The sequence below is a fragment of the Papaver somniferum genome, chromosome 10 (genome assembly GCF_003573695.1).
Source record: "Papaver somniferum cultivar HN1 chromosome 10, ASM357369v1, whole genome shotgun sequence".
Classification (NCBI taxonomy): domain Eukaryota; kingdom Viridiplantae; phylum Streptophyta; class Magnoliopsida; order Ranunculales; family Papaveraceae; genus Papaver; species Papaver somniferum.
Genome location: NC_039367.1, coordinates 72,067,334 through 72,088,293, shown reverse-complemented (window position 1 = coordinate 72,088,293; position 20,960 = coordinate 72,067,334). Strand labels below are relative to the sequence as shown.

Genomic DNA, 20,960 nt, shown 5'->3' with positions numbered 1-20,960 from the left:
AGGTGACTAGGTGATAGTCAAACAAAACCGAGAAAAACCAGTACGAAATATTCGCAGGGACCCACCTCACTTCTCTTTTTCAACCAACCTCTAGTCTAGAACCTAGATCGGTCTGAAAGTACCCCACAATTCAATCAATATAAACAAGTGGGACCCACATACGGGTGGACCATAAGTTGGAAAGAACTTTTACCGCGTTTTATCATAATCAACAGCATATACTAAAACCAGTCTTCCTTCAAAAATTACAGAGAAAAATGGCAGAAGAGAGCAAGAAAGGGTATTTTTTAAACCCTAGTTCGAAAACCCTAAAATCTTCCATAGATGAGGGGAAATCATCTACTAGTAGTGGTACAGCAAAGAAAGTGCTTGTTAAGAGTGCTGATATGAAAGAAGATATGCAAAAAGAAGCTATCGATTGTGCTATCTTGGTTAGTTTTTTCTAGTCTTGAATTCTATTCACTTTAATCTGTTTCGAATTTGGGGTTTTTATATAGTGGGGGAGAGTTTGATTTGATTGATGTGTGAATTCTGTAGGCAATTGAGAAACATGGAGTGGAGAAGGATATCGCTGAGTATATAAAAAAGGAGTTTGATAAGAAACATGGACCTACTTGGCATTGTATTGTTGGCAGAAATTTCGGTAATTTTCCTTTCGTTTGTTGATTATTTTGGTGAATTTCTAATTATAATTTATTTTGTTTTTGCTATTGTGGCTACTTTTTCGTGTGGGTAGTTGGGGATCGATTGGATATGTGGGATATTTTGGGTTTTTTTTTGTTTCGGTAGGAATCTTTTCATACCTATGTTTGAGATTTCTCTGTTAAACCCTAATGTTGGGCTAGTTAGGTGGTTTTAAGTAGATCTGAGAATGTGGGTGCCCGGTATTGAGGTTGTTTCAGTTAAGATACAAACTTCAAATTTCAGTTCTGAAGTGGAAGGCACAATGATACTAGAGAAAGGAAGGCTTAATTGGCATTGCTTAGCATAATTCTGATGGCTAAAAATGAGATTATGCATTTCCAACAACAAATCATTTTCTAAAATTTATTTTAGGTGTGCAGAACTTTTTTTGTCAAGATTAAATGATATAGTTGTTTACCAATTTGTGGAGTTTTGGATATTCTTTATTTGGGGAAACCATACTATGAAGAGTTTAACAACATAACATGGTTTCGTAATATCTTATGTGCACAGATGTCAGTCTTTAATCACGTGGTAGAAGTTTTCATGTTCGAAACAAATAAATGGTTACACAATACACATCTTTCCTGTAGTTACATAGATAGGTACTTCGTGCTAGATTTACTTGTTGGGTCCAAACCATGGTGTTTCTTATACGAAATTACTGGTTATCTACAACTCCTTGTAACCAGAAGCTTATTTTCACTAGTTCTTGTAGGATTTGCTGAATTTCTTGTGTATAATTTTGGCTATTACTCCTTCGATTTGCTTGGATGTTTATATCATTTTACTGTCACTGCCTGAACGTACAATTGTACATCCCACATCTTTCTTTATACGTATTTGCTGTATGATCCGTTTTTTTTTTTGCACATGACCGGACCATCTCATGGTCGGTGTTCTGCGTGTTGGTACTAAGACATGTTTGCTGTTAGATACTACACTTGCATGCATTTGTTTTTGTTCTTGTTCCTGATTTCCAGGAGGCACTCAATATTAACTAATTGTTGAGACAATTTGTACCTTACCTTTAGAACTTTATGACTTAGCTAACTAACTTATTGTCGTTATAACTTGTACAATGAAAAGCTCAGTGCTTGTTTTTGGTCGGCATGCGTATCTTTTTTACCGGTAGTTATGAGGAACAGGTAGTAGTAAGTTGATAACATGAGGCAGTAGTTATTTCCCACAATGCAGATCACGAAACAAAAATTAGGTCTCCTCTCATATTATGTTGTCAATAAAACCATCTGTAAAGACGACTTAGTCATTTTCTTTCTCTGACAAGGTTGTGCAATGTATCTCCTGGGTTGTACAAGGTTGAATAATGATTTTATTACATATGCAATGTATCTTGAAGTAGTTAGCTCCCAGTCATATACAAAGAAAGGTTCAAACCTGATATGACCAAAGCAACCTGATCAGTACTAGTAGTACGTCAACTCAGGTCTTACTCATAGAGTTTTGGCAAGAAGGAAGTCTATGGTAAGTAAAAGGTGAAGAGTCCAGGATATATGGGGTAATTAATAAGAGGAGGTAGTAAAAATTATTATTTTAGGATCATTTGCAATGAATTAGACTTCAACGCCAGTTCATTTTTCTATCCACTGTTTAGAACTCAGAATATGAGCATGGTACTGAGCAGGTTTGAAATCGGAATATTCTTTTAATACCCCAAATAACCTCGGTAGGAAGAAATATGTTGTTACTGTCATTGCTTAATGTATTTAATGGCTAATAGTGAGACCACAAGTTTCCAGGATATCATTCTTTAGATTAACTTATGAATGCAAATCTACTCAAGTTAGACTTGTTCACCAATTTGTTGAGTATTTGGATATACTTTCTTTGGGACAACTATAATATGAAGTATGATACAGCATAACATGGTTATGAATTTTCTTATGTGCATAGATACCACATGGTAGAAGTTCTTTTTTCTGGAACAGCTAACTGGTAATTTCTTCTCTGAAATTTCATTGGTAACACTCATGCATGAAAATGAAGTTTCACTATGCCCGTATTAAATGATTTTTATCTGTAGCTCTTGCTGATTTGGAGCTTGTTTGCACTAAGCTGTGTTGGTTTGCTGAATATCCTGTATATAGAGATTGGTTGTACTCCTGCCATTCGCTCGAATGTTTATAATATATATTATTGTCAGCCTGAAAGCATTGTTGTACTTCCCTACATGCTCTTTTTCTTTTCTGGTTGTAATAATCCTTGTTATCCATGACCAGATATCTGATCGTCGGTGTTCTTTGTGGTGGATCTAAGACATGTTATCTGTTAAATATTGAACTTTCATGCATTAGCTTTTGTCTTTGTTCCTGAATTCCAGGAGGCACTCAATTGTGGTTTCTTGTCTACTCTATTCATAGTACCTTCGCCTGAAAATTTTATGTTTTAGCTAACTCGTTCATTGTTTTGTAGTCTGTAAGAACGAGAAGATTAGAGCATTTTGTCTTTGTACGGTCTAGGATGTGGGTTTCTTGTTTGGTCTCTTACCTTAAGCGGATGCCTGACTATCTTATCAATTGGAGGGCTGTTAGAGATATGAAAGCTTACATTTAGATGACGAATGGTAGTAGTACTGACTTTGACCAAATGGAGCAAAATTTTGTTTAATGCAGGTCGAGAATCAATCATTCAAACCTCCCTTCTTATATCATGCTGTCAATGAAACCATTTATAAAAAGAGTATACCTCCTGTGTACCAGTTCTGGGTTGTCTGAGAGGTGATTAAGCAGTTTGTTACATATGTGACAGTAGAATCCTGGAATCTAAAAGTTGTTAGCTTTAGTATGTAATGTGTATCAGACCTGTAATGAAGAAAGCAACCAGATACATCAACTCAGGTGTAATTCATAGAGTTTTGGGAAGAAAGGAGTCGATGGTTGGTAAAAGTGAAGAGTTCTGGAAATAGGAAGACTCTAATAGAGAGTTGGGAACCAATTATTTTTCGGTTATTTGCGGCTACAGCTTAGAAATTTAGGACATCCAATTCATCTTACCATCCGTTGGGGGAATATTTATTTACAGATTGAGCTTGGAACTAAGATGCATTATCTTATTCAATAATCTTCTTTTTGCTCTATAAAACTTATGGAAATTTTATATTTAGTAAGAATTATATGCCACATTAAGCATCTTCCATTTATCATTACAGGTTCATATGTGACCCATGAGACACATCATTTTGTCTACTTCTACTTGGATCAGAAAGCAATCTTGTTATTCAAGTCCGGGTAAAGAAATAATGTCTTTATTAGGAAGATTATACAAAGTTATTGAAGATGGTGAATTGTGGTGGATGCTTTCCTGTATGTGTTGTGCGTAATCTGTATATTCATACTCTTAACTGGACATCAAACTTTATCAATTATATGGTTGTTATTGTATAATTTGTATTATTAAACTTGTGATTATAAAATGAGAACTTTAAAGAGCAAGTTAGTTCGGCCAAATCAACATGGGCAAGTTTTTGCTCATTGCAAACCATTCAACTGGCAATATAATCATATCATTATAACACAAAATCAGTAGATATATTCCTTTTTCCTTGAAACAAAAAACTTTTTCTTTTCTTGTCTTTCCCCTGGCATTGTTATTTGACCTCTCTATAGATCAATCTTCCATTGCTGTCGAAGATGGCCAAAGGATGGTTGTCTCAAAATCAAAGGCAAAAGCGACTACACGGTATGTAAGCATTTCTTCCTTAAAGCAACTTGCATTTTTTATTCTTACATTTTGTTAGTTATAACTATGTATATGTCAAGGGTGTAGGATAGTTGGTACACAATAACTGAACTCATTCTGAGGGCTAACCGATTTTGTATGTGCAACCTCGAAAACAAAATGGTGTGAATACGTCAGGCAATCGATGAATGATACAAGATGGTTAGGGCTAGCCGAATATTGTAATCTGATTGATGCACTGTCTGCTAATGGTTTTTCAAGTGTCACGAGAAAGACTTTGATGCTGGCAGGGTTGCCCTGCCACCCTGGTGAATGCCATCAGATCTATTTGCATCAGATTCCTTGTCACATGAAACTCAGATATCTAAAGTTCCACACTAGGCTAGGTTTGTGGTGCTGGTGTCAGAATCCTCTCTTGTCCTTGTTTCATTACCTTTTAGGCCGGTGCTATGCCACACTGGTCCTGATCCAGTCCAGCCTTAACAGTGTTGCTAAGTAGATTGCAGAACCAGTAGCTTTTTCTTTTTCCACCTTCTAACTATAGACTGTAGTCATTCTTGCTATTGTTGTCATGTTGTGGTATGTCCCTACCATGGGTTCCAAATCATCAAAGAATGATTTCCAACTTTCTACTGTAACCTGTTCACCCAGTCTTGTTCATCGATCCGTTAGATGTTTCTATCTTAGATTAGCTATTTACTCTTTCTTGCGCCCTTGAACAACAATTTCTTTTGTGGTGCAAACAAGATACCAGATACTTATCCAACTGATGTGGTGGTTGGTGGCATTGCAAGACATTAGTAACCTGACCATTCTTTTTGAGGAATTTGGTTTTATTAGCTAAATTGGTAATTGCGTCTAAATGCAACACTATGTCTAGACACATAAAATATAAGGATATATTAGAGACCCATACGAATATATTTACTTTTCTACAGTGTACATGCAGCACGACAAGGACATTTTTGACTCAATGATTTTTATTTTATGCTTCAAAAAAAAAATAAAAAATACCAGAAACTTTTTGGGGTACTTGCTTCCATTTATGTTTACATCCATAACCCCAAAAAGTTTTGCTTAGTCACTGTTGCGTAGTATTTTTATCATGATGGATTGGATGACCACTCTTAACTACTGCCTCATTTGTCCTAGTTATTAACATCTAGATTGTGTGTTAATTGTTGCACTCTTACATTAATCATGTTATTGTTTTTTTGGAACAGAAGTATCTGAATCCATAGAAAATAGAATATCAAAGTTGAGATGATATCAATTAGAGTAAAATGGCACATAACTGTTGCTTCATCACATGTAAATTCACGAAATACACGAGGTAGTCATTGTCTTTCATTACTTGTACCGAACATAAGACACAAAAGAAGATATATAGAGGAATCAAAAGAAAAATCACAGAAAATCACATACATATTTGGTATTAGACATCACCGTCAAGATGTATCATAGATGGACATTTATCACTAACTGCTGAACTAAAGCTAACACACATATATATGTATATTTCTTTACAGCTACATGATTTACAAGTTTACATTTACCTTATAGAATACTGATATTGTTTGATATTGTTTTGTTTTTCTTTTTTCGCATCCATACCGTATATATTTCTTTTCTTAATATCCATCCCACAGCTAGACAGCCTAGACCAGAAAATTAACCGACTTTAGCAAAACAGCCAGCACAAATGATCTCATTTGTGTCTCATTTGTCTAACTAGGGTTCAGTTCAAGACAATTATGTCATCCCAGAAATCTTAAGTATAGTCTTTTGCTTCAGTTCTTTTTGATTGTCCCTTCAATAATTCAAAAGGTTTAGCATGTGATTACCACTGATCTTCTGTCTGATTAAATTTGTTGGATATTATTCATATGCTTATATCCCCCCTACCAAATCTTTGGCCTTCAATGACTCTCTCTCCCAATCTGTCTTGCAAATCACTGTTATGATAGAGAAAGCACAAACAATTTGAGCCGCTAAAAGCCCATAACAAAGTCCCACAAACCCTAGTTTCATAACGAAAGCCAAAAAGATGGCTACTGGTGTACCCACCAAGTAGAATGAGTATAGGTTGATCCCAGCACCTGTCGAGGGTCTAGCAGTTCCTCGTAAGACCCCACAACCTGTTGTTTGTGGGCAATTTCCTAGTTCGCATAAGCCGATAATTGGTAAAACAGCAATGGTTAATTTCAGAACTTCAGTATCTTGTGTGAAAACCCTTCCCCATGGATCTCTTGCTAAGATGGTCCACAAGAACCCAAGTATAGATGCTAGAACTGATAGTATCATGGCTACCAGGCTAGCTAGACGAGCTCTACTATGTCTACCAGCACCAAGTTCATTACCTACACGAGTGGATACAGATGCACTGAAGGAAGTCGGTAGTGTGTACATGAGTGAAGTAGTTTGGATGACTATAGCAGAAGCTGCGAGGGTAACATGAGGTGGGTTAATGTAACCAGCAAGAAGTGTCATGAACTCGTACCACCACCACTCGAGACAAACAGCAAGGCAACTAGATATAGCGAGTCTAAGCAAAACCCACCAGTCTTCGCTTAGTAAGGTAGTGAAACTAGTGGTTGGGTTACCAAGACAAGAAGATGGCGATGAAGTTGAAGATGTAGATGAGGAAGGGGAAGAGGAATGTGAAGAAGAAGGAGAACAAGAGGGCGGTGATGGTGATGAAAAAAGTAATGGTGAGGTTGTGTATAGAAAATCCTGTTGATAATGTTCATATTCATATTCATCGCTGGAGGAGGGTGGGTGTCCTGGACTAAAGTACATATACCCAAAAAGAAAAATGAGAATGTTGAAGTTGGTAAGGAAGGTGGACACGGCGACTCTAGGGACTCCTAGATGTAGTTTGAAAGCCAGTAAAATAGTGATGGGAAGATGAAAGAGAACTCCAAGCAAAGTGCACCAAAACAGTGGCCATGGTGTGCCTTTACTTCTTAGATAGATTCTTAGAGGATAAAGAAGGCTATTAGCAATTAGATCAGGTAGAGCATAGCGACAGTAAAGGCTTGCAACACGTGCAATATCGGGATTCTGATGAAGTCTTACCATGATTTGTTCAAGATTAAGCCATAATAAAGATATTGGTACGGAAGCAAATAGTAATATGATGATTGTTCGTTGCAGTGTCATAGAAACCAACAGAAGATTGCGAGAACCAAAACCTTGACTACATAGAGGATCCATCCCCATAGAAAGGCCCGAGAGAACCGAGTATCCTGTGATGTTAGTGAAACCGATTGCGAGTGCACCTCCGGCTAGGTCTAGTCGGCTTAACCTTCCCATGCAGACAACTGAGATAATTCCTCTGAGGTATGTGACCACACTCATGGCTGCTATTGGGAAGGCTATATCCTTTATTTTCTTTCGTTCTTCAATCACCTATTCCAGATGTATAGGTAAGATAGGATCATCAGATTATATCTAGCTAGTAACATACATATATTTCAGTGAGAGAGAGCAAGGAAAGAGAATTATTGATTTGAGCGTACCTCTGCAGCTGTTGTGTACTTTGGATTATGATCATGATTTCCTCCAAGCATATTGTAAGTTTCTCAAAGATCAGTTTCAAATATCATACAACTGTTTGTGTTTGGGGATCGGTTGATGTGGGTGGGAGGGGAAATCTTCTGTCTACGGAGAGGTGGTTTTTTCTTGTTTGTGTTGCATTGAAGGAGGTTAGACCTGTAACCAAAGATCTTTATAATGGTTGCATGGGAAGGAGGTGGCATACCTCGACAATTCCAACCCTTAAAGTTTCATTTTTTCGTCAAGTAAAAACTGAAAAACAATATCTTAACTGGGTTAAAATGTAGTTTAAATTTCTGTTATCTAGAATGAGACCTAGAGGGTATGTGGTGGGAAGGAATAGGATAACTCTATTATATATTCATAACCTAATAATAATTGGACCATCACTTCAACCAGCATTTCGTGCATGTTTGAAGGGCTCCTCCGATTGTTTACATGTGTGACCTGCATATCTTTCTCAGTCCGTGTATTTTTCTTTTGAAAGTCGAGGAATTTTTTGGAAAGAGTCAAAATGACTCGGTTCTAAGTTCTTTGACTTTTTATCAGTAAATTAGTCTACTAGATAAATATGGACCTAAAGAAAATTATCTAACGAGATAGTCTGCATGGTTCCATCTCTTGCCATGTAAGGGAAATGGAAATTACTACTACTACAAGACGAATCCATTTTTTTTCATATGGGGAGACAAGGCTTGGCTCATGCATTACGTAAGAAAGGACATTTTCAAAAAATCGAGATCATTAGATTAGGGTTAATTATCTACTGATCCTCATGCTTCAAAAAAGAAAAAATCTACCGATCCAAGACACATGATAAGCTAGATGTACTTGACGATGAGATTTTGATATATTTATAGGGCCTGGAATCTAGGGTTAAGTACCTAGTGATCCAAGACACGTAATAGGATTGTCTGGCATATTACACAACAGTTTAGCACTTATTGGTAGTGTATGTCGTTGTTACTAATCGCTATAGTATCGACAATATATAGAGATTCCTGAACAGGTTTGAACTGGTTGTTACAAAACCTTGCATGTGCACCATTTGGATGTTGGATAAAGCCACATGAGAAGTAAAATATCTTGCTGAGACTGATATTGCAACTTGATCTTTGTAGTATTAAACAGTAGAATAGCAACTAAAATCTGATCTTCAAAAAAGGTAATCCCCCATGTTAGCCCAATATTGATGATGGTAAAATTATATATATGCAAGATATATCTTCCTTCATTTAGAAGTTCAAGGATTTTATTTCCTTTTGAACTTTAATTTTCCATAACCAAAAACTCTTCCAAAATTAACTTCTCCTGATAGGGATATGCACCCATCCAAAGCAAGGTAGCAAGCAGTAACTATATATATGTAAGGATTTCATAGCTCCAGTGATGATCAATCCTAGAATGTGACAACTCCATCAGTTGGTACCAACCACACAAGATTAGGCATCCAGCGAAGTAGTCTGTCATTCTTCATTTTATGATGGGTTCACTTTTAGGATTCTTAACTAATGTTTTACCTAAACATTGAGACGTGAAAATTTTAGTAATAATTGGATAGAATGGTAATTTCGACTTAGCCGATTATGGATGGTGTTTTTCATCTGTGAAAAAAACATTCACAATCTGCTATAGGTTTGACTAGGCAATTTAGAAAAAGAAAGACTACCTTGATCATTTACTAATCCTTGGGACATGCACCCTCATCCCAGAATTCTCGTACCCCTTGAAAAAGGTTCTAAAATAAATCTACTCAGTTTCCTACTGACCGCAGAATTGCCACCACTTAACCCGTTCCTAGTGTCATGGTTTAAGCATGGTGTTGAGGTTACCTCTGCTGTGTTCGATAGGAATTAATTCTGTGAAATAAACCTCATTTCTATGAAATTACACGTTCTTCGTTATTTGATTACAAATTTATTTCTATGAACCTATTTACAAAAAAAATGTAATATACTGTACGTTTTTAACTTTTATTCAGGGCGTGGGATTTCATGGAAAGTTTTTCTTTACCTCCCAAGGTACTGATTTCATGAATACACTTTTCATTGATTATTTTTTCCTGATATGAACATACCCATGAACATAGCATTAGTTAAATTCGAGAAGCCTTTACTTATTATTAGTCTGATAAAACGGTTCTAGATCCAGCTAGTACGTACCCTCTACAAGGTTATCTTGGCCTTAGCCGTTAGGTTTACGCGCTACATTATGTTTTTTCAGTTTTTGTACAAGTATAGATGCTACAGAACTGTTTATGCGATCCCTAACAGATCTGAGGCGCTTTTTATGTATATGGAATAGCATAAATCTCACTATCCCAGTCGTCAAGCAACATGCATGATGCATATGTGTGTTTGTCTCCTCATATACTAGCTAGCTAGCTAATCTTGCATATGCGAATGTGTTAGTTTGGGATCTAGTAACCTAACTGTTAATTTGTGCCTCATGTTCACGGGCTGCAAGCATGTATGAGTACACATGGGTCAATGTCCAGTTCATAATTTGCTGAAGAAAATATCCACTAGCTAGGTAAAGCATGTGTGTATAGATATATCGTTGATAATGGTGTTTTTGATCGACAAAGAAATGTTTATCACCAATTCCACTAGTCACATGCATTCGTATGTCAAAATTAAAACAGCTTTCGACATAACAATGACTACAACAACTTAATTTTGCAAAACCCTAGTAAGCTCAGAAATTAGTTGACATGAATAATTTAGCTTTTCCTTCGCTCATGCATCCTGTTTTCATGTTCCCGCACCATGTAGGCATGTACTACCTAATTAATTGGTGTGTTAAGCGGCCTATGCATATAGATAGATGCATGCATATCATATCAACCCGTTCATCATACCTAATAGTAATAGCAGAATTAAGATACTCTTGTCCCTCTTGTCTCTTATTTCTTTTGGATAAGAATTATATGTTTCTTCCACTAATTTTCACTTTAACTCCACAAGTATTGTTTTTAATTGGTTCCTCATTTCCATTTTTTTGAGGAGCTTGATCATCAAAACTAATTTGATGGGAAGAAATAAAATCCACTAAAAATTCAACTGATATGTTTAAGATGCACTTTCCAAGATATATGTTAAAAAAGAAAGAAAAAAGAAAGCATCTCAATGTAATGTTCAGAATGAGGTGAATTTTTGTGTGGCCATTGTTGAAAGCATGTACAGTAAACGGAGCATGAAAGGGAAAAAAATTGCCTCTACTCCACTCCACTGCAAGTACGTAAAAATTTGAACTCCAAAACTCTTAGTGGCCACCTTTTCGACACATAATTAAGAAACACAAAATTAATTAAAAAGACCAAAATCAACAATTTTTGGGTGAAATGGACAGTTAGATTTTGATACTGTTTAAATGGAAAAAAATGTAAAAATAGGCAGGATGTAACCAGTTTCATCGTGCCCATTTTCAAATATTTTTTCTTATTTTTAATTTACACAGGATGTATCCAGTTTCATCTTGCTATTTTTTAAATTTAAGCTAGGATGAAAGCAGTTTCATCCTTACTGTTTTTTTTTTTGCCATTTCACCCAAACTATTTTTTAATCGTCCATTTGAACCGTGATTTAAAAATATTTGGACAAATGACCCATTTTCCGATTAAGAAAGTGGTCGTTCTTTTGAATCTTTTTATAAAATGGCCGAGATAAAAATTTTCCGTCCCGTTCTTTTCAAAAAACAGTAACGCCAGTTAAGTTAACACGAATCAAGGATATTTTAGACCTTTTACATCCTAGTCAACTCGCGACTCGGCTGTGTTAGAGAAAAGCACTCATCTTCTTCTTCTGTTCTTCTCCTGTAATTTTTCATTTCCATGGAACCATAGCAAATCATTGGAATCAAATCAAATTGAAAAGAAATCCAATGAATGATTACCCAAAATTTGTCTACATCTCCCGAATTAACCTATCTTAATTGAAAAAAAAAATCATCTAAGAGATGAACAATTATGAACCCTTACTCGAAACCAACAAGAACCCATCTCTCAAATTCTTCAAAAGCCCTCAATTCATCTCTTTTAATTCGTCTCTGGATTTAATTCATTTCATAATCTCAAATCAACATCATCCCATCTGTTCTTCTTTTTATAAGAATTGCAGCAGAGCTTCTTCCAAACCCGTGACCATATTCGTCATCATGACCTCAATCTTCTTCTTAATCTTGATTCACTAAAGCATCAATTTCTAATAGAGCATCAAATCCCCATATTCAGAATCTCTCCATCAAATCCTTCGATTCCCCCAAGATATGAGATCGATTCGACAGCAGAAACACCAATTCTTTACTGTTTTCTCGAACTAATAGCAACCCAAGCTTAAATCGGAAGTCTAGAGACCACCAGATCTGATCGACTTCACTTACTCTTCTCTCAATTCTCTGTCGGTTCCTCGATCTGGTCTAGGGATATAATAGCAACAATTGCTGTTCTTTCTTTTCATCTCATTTTAAGGGAACTGGAACAATGAATGAGATGAACACATCTCTCGATTTAGGATATGATAGTAATTTCAGCACAAAAATTGACTAAGTCCACTTGTTAGACCATTTTGGTGGGACCAGGTGAAAAACTTAATGAAAAGGCCAATTTATAAAAGTTTTAAATTTTTTGGACGGCTTATTAAATATGTGGATGGAAACTGGTCAATTTATTAATTTTCCCTTGTTTAAAACTGCCAGCGCCAAGTTCTTTATCGGTCAAAACTGTTTTATTTCTAAAAAATTCAACTGTTAGTAGTCTCAGGACACACATCAGTGAATGTATACTTGAACCAACCTTTGGTACTTCATTCGCGACTATGCTATTGCGAGTGAGGCTATAATTCCATCATGAGAATAAACAAAGGGTAAAATTCAGATGTACCCTTTTATTTTTATTTTTTACTTTTCAAATGTACCTCCAATTTTTTGAACTTTACAAATGTATTCCCGTTTTGACTTGGTCCCATTATTGTTTTTTTGTTGTTGAAAAAAACGGGTTTCATCCAGTTAAGTGTAAGGTGGCAGTTATCTCACGTGTTAAAAAATCCTATCTACCCATGAACCACATCTTTTTTGTGCTTGGTCGATTTTCCACCAACTAAAAACTCGGAACCTTGAATTTGGGAATAACGAACCCTGAAATGAAATCCACAAACCTTAAACTTGGAGATGACGAACCCTGAACTAAAAACCATGAACCCTGAATTTGTGAATGATGAACCCTTAACTAAAAACCACGAACCCTAAATCGTGAACCCTGAACTTGGGAATGATGAACCCTTTTGGGAAATGACGTAACGAACCTGAAAAAATGAAACGATCTTGAACCGAGTTCGACGAATCTGAAAAATAATATAGAAGGTTAACATTGCGATGAGTAAAGGGTAAATAAGTAAATTATAATCGGACTTAACCAAAATGGGTGGAAACGTCGACAACGGGGTAGATTTGCAAATATCAAAAAAGACGGGAGTACATTTATCTATGAGGTATTTCAATAAGGGTACATCTGTATATATCTCATAAACTAGAATATCTTCTCCATATACACAAAAAGTATGCAACATTTTATATTTGAAAGTTGACTTAGATAAATATGATTATTGGAATAATTAGACTGCTAAGCTAGTTTGGAGATTTGCACTTCATATCATCTTAGACTTTTATCATCTACTAAGACCATATTGCTTTTAAGTGCATTTAAAGTAGATAAAATAACATACATGATCATATCACAAGTGAAAAACTAATTGTAGACAATACGGATTATCTTTCCATGGATCCCAAATGTCACACTGGTCTTCCACCCATATAGTTACGAATTCAATCCAACTATTATCTTTACTTTGAAATTAATCTAGTCCTTTCATATATATATATATATTACCTTTTAACTAATTTCATTTGTAAGAATATGTGATCATATGAAGGACCCCCATATATTTGAAAAAGATCAAAGTTGTTGTAAAACTCCAAACGGAAGTCCGAAAAAATTAAACAGAAATCACCAAATTCCAATGCCAGCAGAGAGTTGAACTCACATTAGACTAAACTGTCGTGAACAGCGAACAATGTACTAGCTAAGTAGCTACAATTTGTTTAATCAGTCTTCGTCAGTAGTGATAGTGCAATCAGTAATATCGACACATCAAGTACAAGAATCGTATAAATCTCTTCTAAGTAGTTAAGACTGTGAAGGAGATGGATCATATTTGTACAATCTAAAACGCCCACGTTTTCCATAAGAAAGAAATGGTGAAGAAAGAAAACCAAAGGTGTGGTATACATTCAAAATTTTGTACTTGTGGAGATGATATAAACAAGGCATGGCATGTGATAAAAGATAGCAAAATTTGCATGTGTCTAAAAACAAAACAAGAAGAAACTTGCATTTGATGATCACTGAAGTGAACATCAGGCTAGATTTAGCTAGGCATGTACTTGGAGTTCTGAAAGTGTTACTTTGATATGGATATATCGATCATATACATGTTGGCGTTGGAATATTAAGGCCTGAACTTTAACTTGTTCCAAAAAGATGAGGTACATTTTGGGCCACAAAAATGAAAAAAAGATTGTCCAAGTTCCCAACTGCACCACTCACATCACCTTAATCCTAATGGTAATGGCTGCCTCTCCTACTCCGTTGTTTAATTAGAGGAACTTATCCAAAACATTCCTTTTGTTGTTACTACTGCTTAAATGATTTTTTCATAAACACCACTCCCTGGGCCTGGAATTCCAACAAAAAGTATTTAACCCTTTCTCCCCGGTCCATAGAGAAAAAAATGTAGGAAAAGATTGGAGCATTGTTTCACCAGATGTCGCAGGTATGGCCCAAAATAAAATATCCAATCTGGAATTTGAATTTGGAATGAACATAACTTTTAGATCCCTAATCCCAAAAAATCAAAAATCCCCGAATTTTGGATTAATTAACCTATGTGACACCATTAAATTTGTGTCTAAAATTCTATCGTACAGAGTGATTTTTTTTTCTTTTTATGAACAACCTTTCAAATTTGTTTTTATTCTCAACGAATAAATATCAGAAAATATTTTTCTTTTCCATGGAATAATACATAGGATGGGGAAAAAACCTGGTAAAATTGGCTATATGTGAATCAAAATTGACATGTCTAAGGTTTTCGATCGTGTGTAATGGAGGATCCTGATGGCAATAAAAAAAAGGCTTGAATGATACCTGAAACAATCTGATACACTAATGATAAGTATAAGTTTTGCCACAGTTCTGACTTAAACTTTCATTCCATCATACAAGAGGATTAAGAAAAAGAAGCTCATTCTCTCTTTTCTTCTTCATTCTTTGTATGGAACACATATTTTGATATTTGATGTTAGTTCAGAAAAAATGGTCTTATTCACGGAACCAAAATAACAACGGACAGTCTTCTTATAAATCATCTCGTTTTTACGAATGATTGGCTTATATTTGAAAATGTTAGAACACTGCTTGGTTAAAATCGCAAGTTTTGATATCTCAAGATCGTTGTCAATGTTAGATGTACAAAACTATATCTTGATTTCTAGTATACTAAAATCATATCTCAGACTAGGATTAGAGTGTGGTGGTTGAGTATCAGACATCACTGAATAAGCCTCGAAGATTGAAGACTGAAGATCAAATAAAAATATTTGGAGAACTTCTTCGACAAAGTGGTATGTGAAGACTGAAGCATCCTATTTTCTCACAAAATTACCATTATATCTTTATGAGGCTATCTCATATGATTTTTAATAGATTTATTATTGCAAAAGACAAATTTTAAGTCAATTGTGAATATCAATATTCCGCAGAGCACGTGTCACGATCTTAGTGGTCTTGTACAGGATAACTGTGTAGCCCTCACTATACAGAGAAACCTGAGTAGCAGAGGGTACCTTCGCAGATCTACTTTATTTCATCCCAAGGAGGGATACCTCGACGGACAAGATGGAGACAATAAATCCTAGTCTAGAGAGAGGCAGCTGGCGAAGGGAGAGAGGTAGATGACATATCTAATCGGCATCAAATGCAAAAATCTCTTATTTACACGCATAACCAAAGCACGTGGAGAGAGATGATGTGGCGGAATCTGACTAGCAAAGGCTAGCGGTGAACGAGGGTACAATCTGTACTGAGGCTGGGAAGTTCCCGAAGGAACGTGGATCAGCTGAGATGGTAGAGTCCGACTGGAGAAAGCGTGAGGTGAACGAAGGTACCATTTGTACAGAAGGTATATCAGGGATCGATGGATACAAAGACAACAAAGATATACCTGGAGCAGAAGGGGATATAAATACCAAGCTTCACCAACAAATTAAGGGCATTTAATATCTAGAAGAAGAAGATCTAGTCTTAAGCTTATACCTCTTTAATGTTAAGAACTTAAGTATTTACTTCAACTTGAGTTCTGTCTATTACTTTGGGAAGCATTTAAGATCTTTGTAACCACCACAACTTAATACAAACAAATCACTCATTACCCAGTGGACATAGACAAAAGTCGAACCACGTAATCTCTTGTGTCTCATGATAACTTAGTAGCATTTATATTACATTAGTGTTCTTTGTTATTATTGTGATCTTGGATATCTTTTACTACTTAACATTATCCGTTCAACAGAGGTATCAATACTACTTAGTATTCGATCCTCCGAGCTGTATACATTACGTAGACTCTGAGAAAATTAGTAGTCACAGTTTGGCGCTAGAAGGTTTTGCTCACCAGCTTGAGTTATTATGTTCTGTCATTTATTTTAACTTACGCATCTTCTTTAACGAAGAGATCTGAGTTCAACTGAGATGAATCTCACTTTCTAGTGATTCGTTCATTGTTTTTGCAAGTTTTTGGAGTTCATATCCTCTAAAGACTCGCAATATTACAGATCTACAAAAAACTCTGCAAAAACGCACTCACAAAACGTTAAAAATTTTGTTTTGTACTAGAAACAACCTTTTCCGACAGAGTATCCCTCAGACCTGAGTACCTCTGAGCACTGAGGAATCTCAGCAAGAATTTAAGGAAGCAAAAATATTTTCAAGCATTTAATACCCCATCTTTCGAAAAGTCCTGGCACCCTTTTCAATTGTTTTCAACATTTAAGATTGTTTTTTCCCAAGGGTGTCATAAGAAATTTAATACCTGTCTTTTCAGGCGTCATTTCAGTCCTTTTTCTGAAAAAGCTGCTTAGCCGTCTTCTGTGTCAGAGCATTAATTGCTACTTTTTAACAAAGGTACCCAAGTAGCAGATTTTATCATTTTTTCAGTCACCACAGGATAACAAAAGCCGAAGGCATGCAGAAACCAAGTGATGTACCAACAAGCTCACGGCCAGCAGTTACGAGAGGAAGATCTCAAAAGCCATCTCAAGCGAATCAAAGAACAGAAGCAGAGGACGGGAAAAGTGAAATAACAAGAAGAACGGTTGCTAACAAGCCTCATATTCCTGCTGGAGGGATGGGGAAAACATCGGGAGCTCAACCACTTTATGACATGCCGTTACCGGAGCATCCTAATATAACAAAGCCACCTGCGGCCAACGCAGGGTTACCCAGAACCTTAGCTCCTATGGGGAGGGGGTTGGGAAACCTAACCCCAATCCAACTAGATCCCGACGCTCCGGTCATAGAAGAAGGAGTGGATGACTCTGAGGATCCGGCCGACATCACTCCTCAGGGTGGTGGAATCCACAATGAAGATCAAATGGCAGTACAAGTAGCAGCTTTGCTACTCCGTAACAAGGAGCATGAGGATGCAATGCACGTGATGTCCCAGGAGAACCAGAACCTAAAAGATATGCTGGATGTACAGATCGAAGGTACCCAAACTCACCCTCCGTCAGAGAGGCGCGGGAACGGAGCTATCTCAGGAAGACCAAGGGTGGATATTAACCCACCAAAAGCTAACCCACCAGGGGGAGCCAGGAGAACGCAGCATGATCCAAACGAAATAAATCCAACTTACAAGCCCTCTCAGTCTTATTGTGATGATACATTTTCTAGAGATGCTCACAACATGAACATGGTCATGGAGCAAATGGAGAAAATGCGGAAGGAGATACATGGATTGAAAACCGGTCACGAAGGAGCAAGGCTAGAAGAGGTGCTCCAGGAAGCGACAACATCTCCGTTGTCTTTTCGCATTTAAGGGAGCCTATCCCTGTGAAATTCCCAGTACCTACATTTCAGGCATACAATGGTACCTCTGATCCAGTAGCCCACCTACGATACTACACTCGTGTCCTTTCCCATTGGGAAAGATATGAGGTAGTACTTTGTAGGTACTTTCCCGCAAGCTTGGCAGGACAGCATTGGCATGGTATGATAATTTACCAGCAAACTCAATTGACTCTTTTGAGCAATTGTCTACAGTGTTCTTGGAGACATACATGTATAACAAGTCAACAAATACAGGGTTAGATAGGCTATTTACTTTAGCTGTCGGACCCCGCGAAACATTGATGCAATACACAGACAGGTGGCAGAAGACATGCCAAGCAATCGGGAAAGTCAATCCAGAAATTAGCATTAATTGCTATAAGTACGGACTTGATAGAACCTCAGTTATCTTCGTGGAGCTCCAAAACCGATCCCTTGACTCCGAAGGAGATCTTAGGGTTGTCCAAGACCCCTACATCATATTTGAAGAAATTCAAAAGGACAACCCCATGGCGCAAGCAAAAGACAACAACAGCTCCGCAACGAACCAACTCTCTGGAACCAATTCCGGAGATACCTAAGAGGCAAAATGAAGCCGGGGGTAGAACAAGCTCTCGAGAAAAAATATCAAAATACGGAGATGGAAAAGGCAAAAGAAAAGGAAGAGAAGAATTTGTAGATAAGATCTACACAAAATTAAACACCACATTCTCCCACATTCTAAGCAAGGAAGGAGCAAAGTCGGTCTTTCCGTACCCTAACACTAGGGGGAAACAACCGAATAAAACAAAGGAAGCTAAGAAGTACTGTGAGTACCAACAATACTATGGGCATACAACTGATACATGCTATCACCTGAGGAACACGATTCAGAGATTCATAGACGAAGGCAAATTCATGGAGTACGTGCAGATACAACCAGCTGATACTGAGGTAGCCCCCAAGAAAAGGGTAGAACTACCTCAGGAAAACAAATACATCAACATGATCACCTTCTCCAGCGGAGGCCAGGAGGAGCTACTCGAAGACATCCTCGAGTTAGCTCGAAACATAAGAAAGCTAGAAGCCCACAAGGTGTTCAAACTAAGTGGACCACCTACTAGCACTTGGGAAGAATGGATGGCTACGCCATTAACATTCTCAACAAGAGACGTCAGCCAGGAGGTCGAGATGCATAACGATCCACTTGTGATCACTCTTCTAATACATGGATGGAACGTTACAAAGGTCCTCATTGATGGGGGCAGCTCATTAAATGTATTGTTCTACGAACCTTACTTACGTATGGGTTTGACAGCTGAGCAAATGGATTCATCCACTTGCACAATTGATCGCAGTCGTATGCGTCAAAATTAATTTCACTTTCTTACTTACCTAAAATAAATGAAGTATGTGATAAGAAAGAGTTCGTTTCCACAGAGAGGCAATTGTTGTTATGAAATTTTCAGATTCTTAAGTAACCAAGGGGGATTTTTGTTTATCAATGCAATAAAAATAATTGGAATAATTAATGGAAGAAGATATTGGTCACGAGATAGTATCATTCACAAACATGTATTTTCATCAATGACTAGAATTGGTATTTTATCTCTCATTTACTAAAAGTTCTAGGATACCTTGATCGCAAGAGTATCCCGTTTATTTCCCGATTTTATCACAAACAACATTAAAAGATGCTATTGTGAAATCTACCTAGAAAGCAACCTAAAGTGTAAAAGCACAATTAATTTTAACTCCCTAAGAGCATTAAGTTCTATGAAATAAGACTAATCAATGCAAACAAACGTGTAAAAGCACTAATTCGTTTTAACAAAGGTTATGATTCATATGTGACTAGTAGGATATATCACTACAAGCACTACTCACATTTATGCTACTTGTAATCAGAAATTATCACTTTTTCGTATAATAACCCTAATCTAGCAATAGAGATGAAGACTAATCTAATTGATGCCAGACTCAATCAAACTAGCATTCAAATCATAAAACAATATAAACCATGAATCATAAACAATAAAGCTGAGACAAAACTAATCCATTGATTTAAATATCATGCTTGAGAAATCAACTTTTATCCCATAACCAATAATTGTATTTAGCTACTCATAGCTTTTGAGTTCATCATAATCATAATCAAAAATGAATTGAAGAAGATGAAAAATAAACGAAAGCAAACCCTCGTAAAATCGCCACTCTCCAAAGTTCCAAGTAGAAAATACGTGATCCAAAAGAAGTAGAAACGTTTTCCTTTTGTAGCTTTTTTTCTTTTCAAAACTAGGTCAATCCTCCAAAAGCCCATATCCTATGTGGTCCACCAAGCCCATATGTGAAAATACCCATGTAGAAAATATATCCCAAAAGAGGTCTTCGGGAACTGGTAAAATGGCCGGAATTTGGCTGGAGAAGTCGCCGGAAAAGAGCTGACTTAACTGAGTTGGAACCAGTCAGATGAGTCAGATATGAGTAATCCACCTGACTTAACTGAGTTGGTTCTGGCCAAGGCCATTGCACTGGCCTCAATCACTGATGCGCCATGGTGGTGCATCACTCTGCACTTTGCTCAAACCTTCTTGCACATCCATCTCGTTTACTACAGCACAAGCCAGAGCTAACTCATCTCAATCTTCTCAGCAAGACTCATGTTTGTTAATTCAGCACAATCACCACCAGTTTCAGCTCCTCTTTAACTGCAACAATACATAGTTGCGGCAACACAAATTACAACAAGATTTATACCCAGCTGTAAAACAATTCCATTTCAGCTGCAACCCTATCAAACCACCAAAGACTCAGCTCCTTCTCAACTCTCTTTGTGGATTCCTGCTCAAAATGGCAACAACATCAGCTCATAACCACATCT

At 36.8% G+C, this 20,960-nt stretch overlaps 2 protein-coding genes across 2 annotated transcripts; one reads left to right on the top strand and one right to left on the bottom strand.

Annotated features, from left to right (window-relative positions):
* The first annotated feature begins 212 nt into the window (after nucleotides 1-212).
* LOC113317096 (dynein light chain 2, cytoplasmic-like) lies at nucleotides 213-4,136 on the top strand. The gene is made up of 3 exons (XM_026565237.1): nucleotides 213-431; nucleotides 538-643; nucleotides 3,854-4,136. Exons 1-3 carry the CDS (start codon nucleotides 258-260, stop codon nucleotides 3,934-3,936), a joined length of 363 nt encoding a protein of 120 aa, XP_026421022.1. The 5' UTR covers nucleotides 213-257; the 3' UTR covers nucleotides 3,937-4,136.
* Nucleotides 4,137-5,770: 1,634 nt separating this feature from the next.
* Nucleotides 5,771-8,259, bottom strand: LOC113317495 (protein DETOXIFICATION 55-like). Its single transcript, XM_026565617.1, has 2 exons — nucleotides 7,905-8,259; nucleotides 5,771-7,794 (listed from the first exon to the last, which is right to left on the bottom strand). The coding sequence occupies exons 1-2, from the start codon at nucleotides 7,953-7,955 to the stop codon at nucleotides 6,274-6,276; spliced, it is 1,572 nt and encodes a 523-aa protein (XP_026421402.1). The 5' UTR covers nucleotides 7,956-8,259; the 3' UTR covers nucleotides 5,771-6,273.
* Between the last annotated feature and the right edge of the window lie 12,701 nt (nucleotides 8,260-20,960).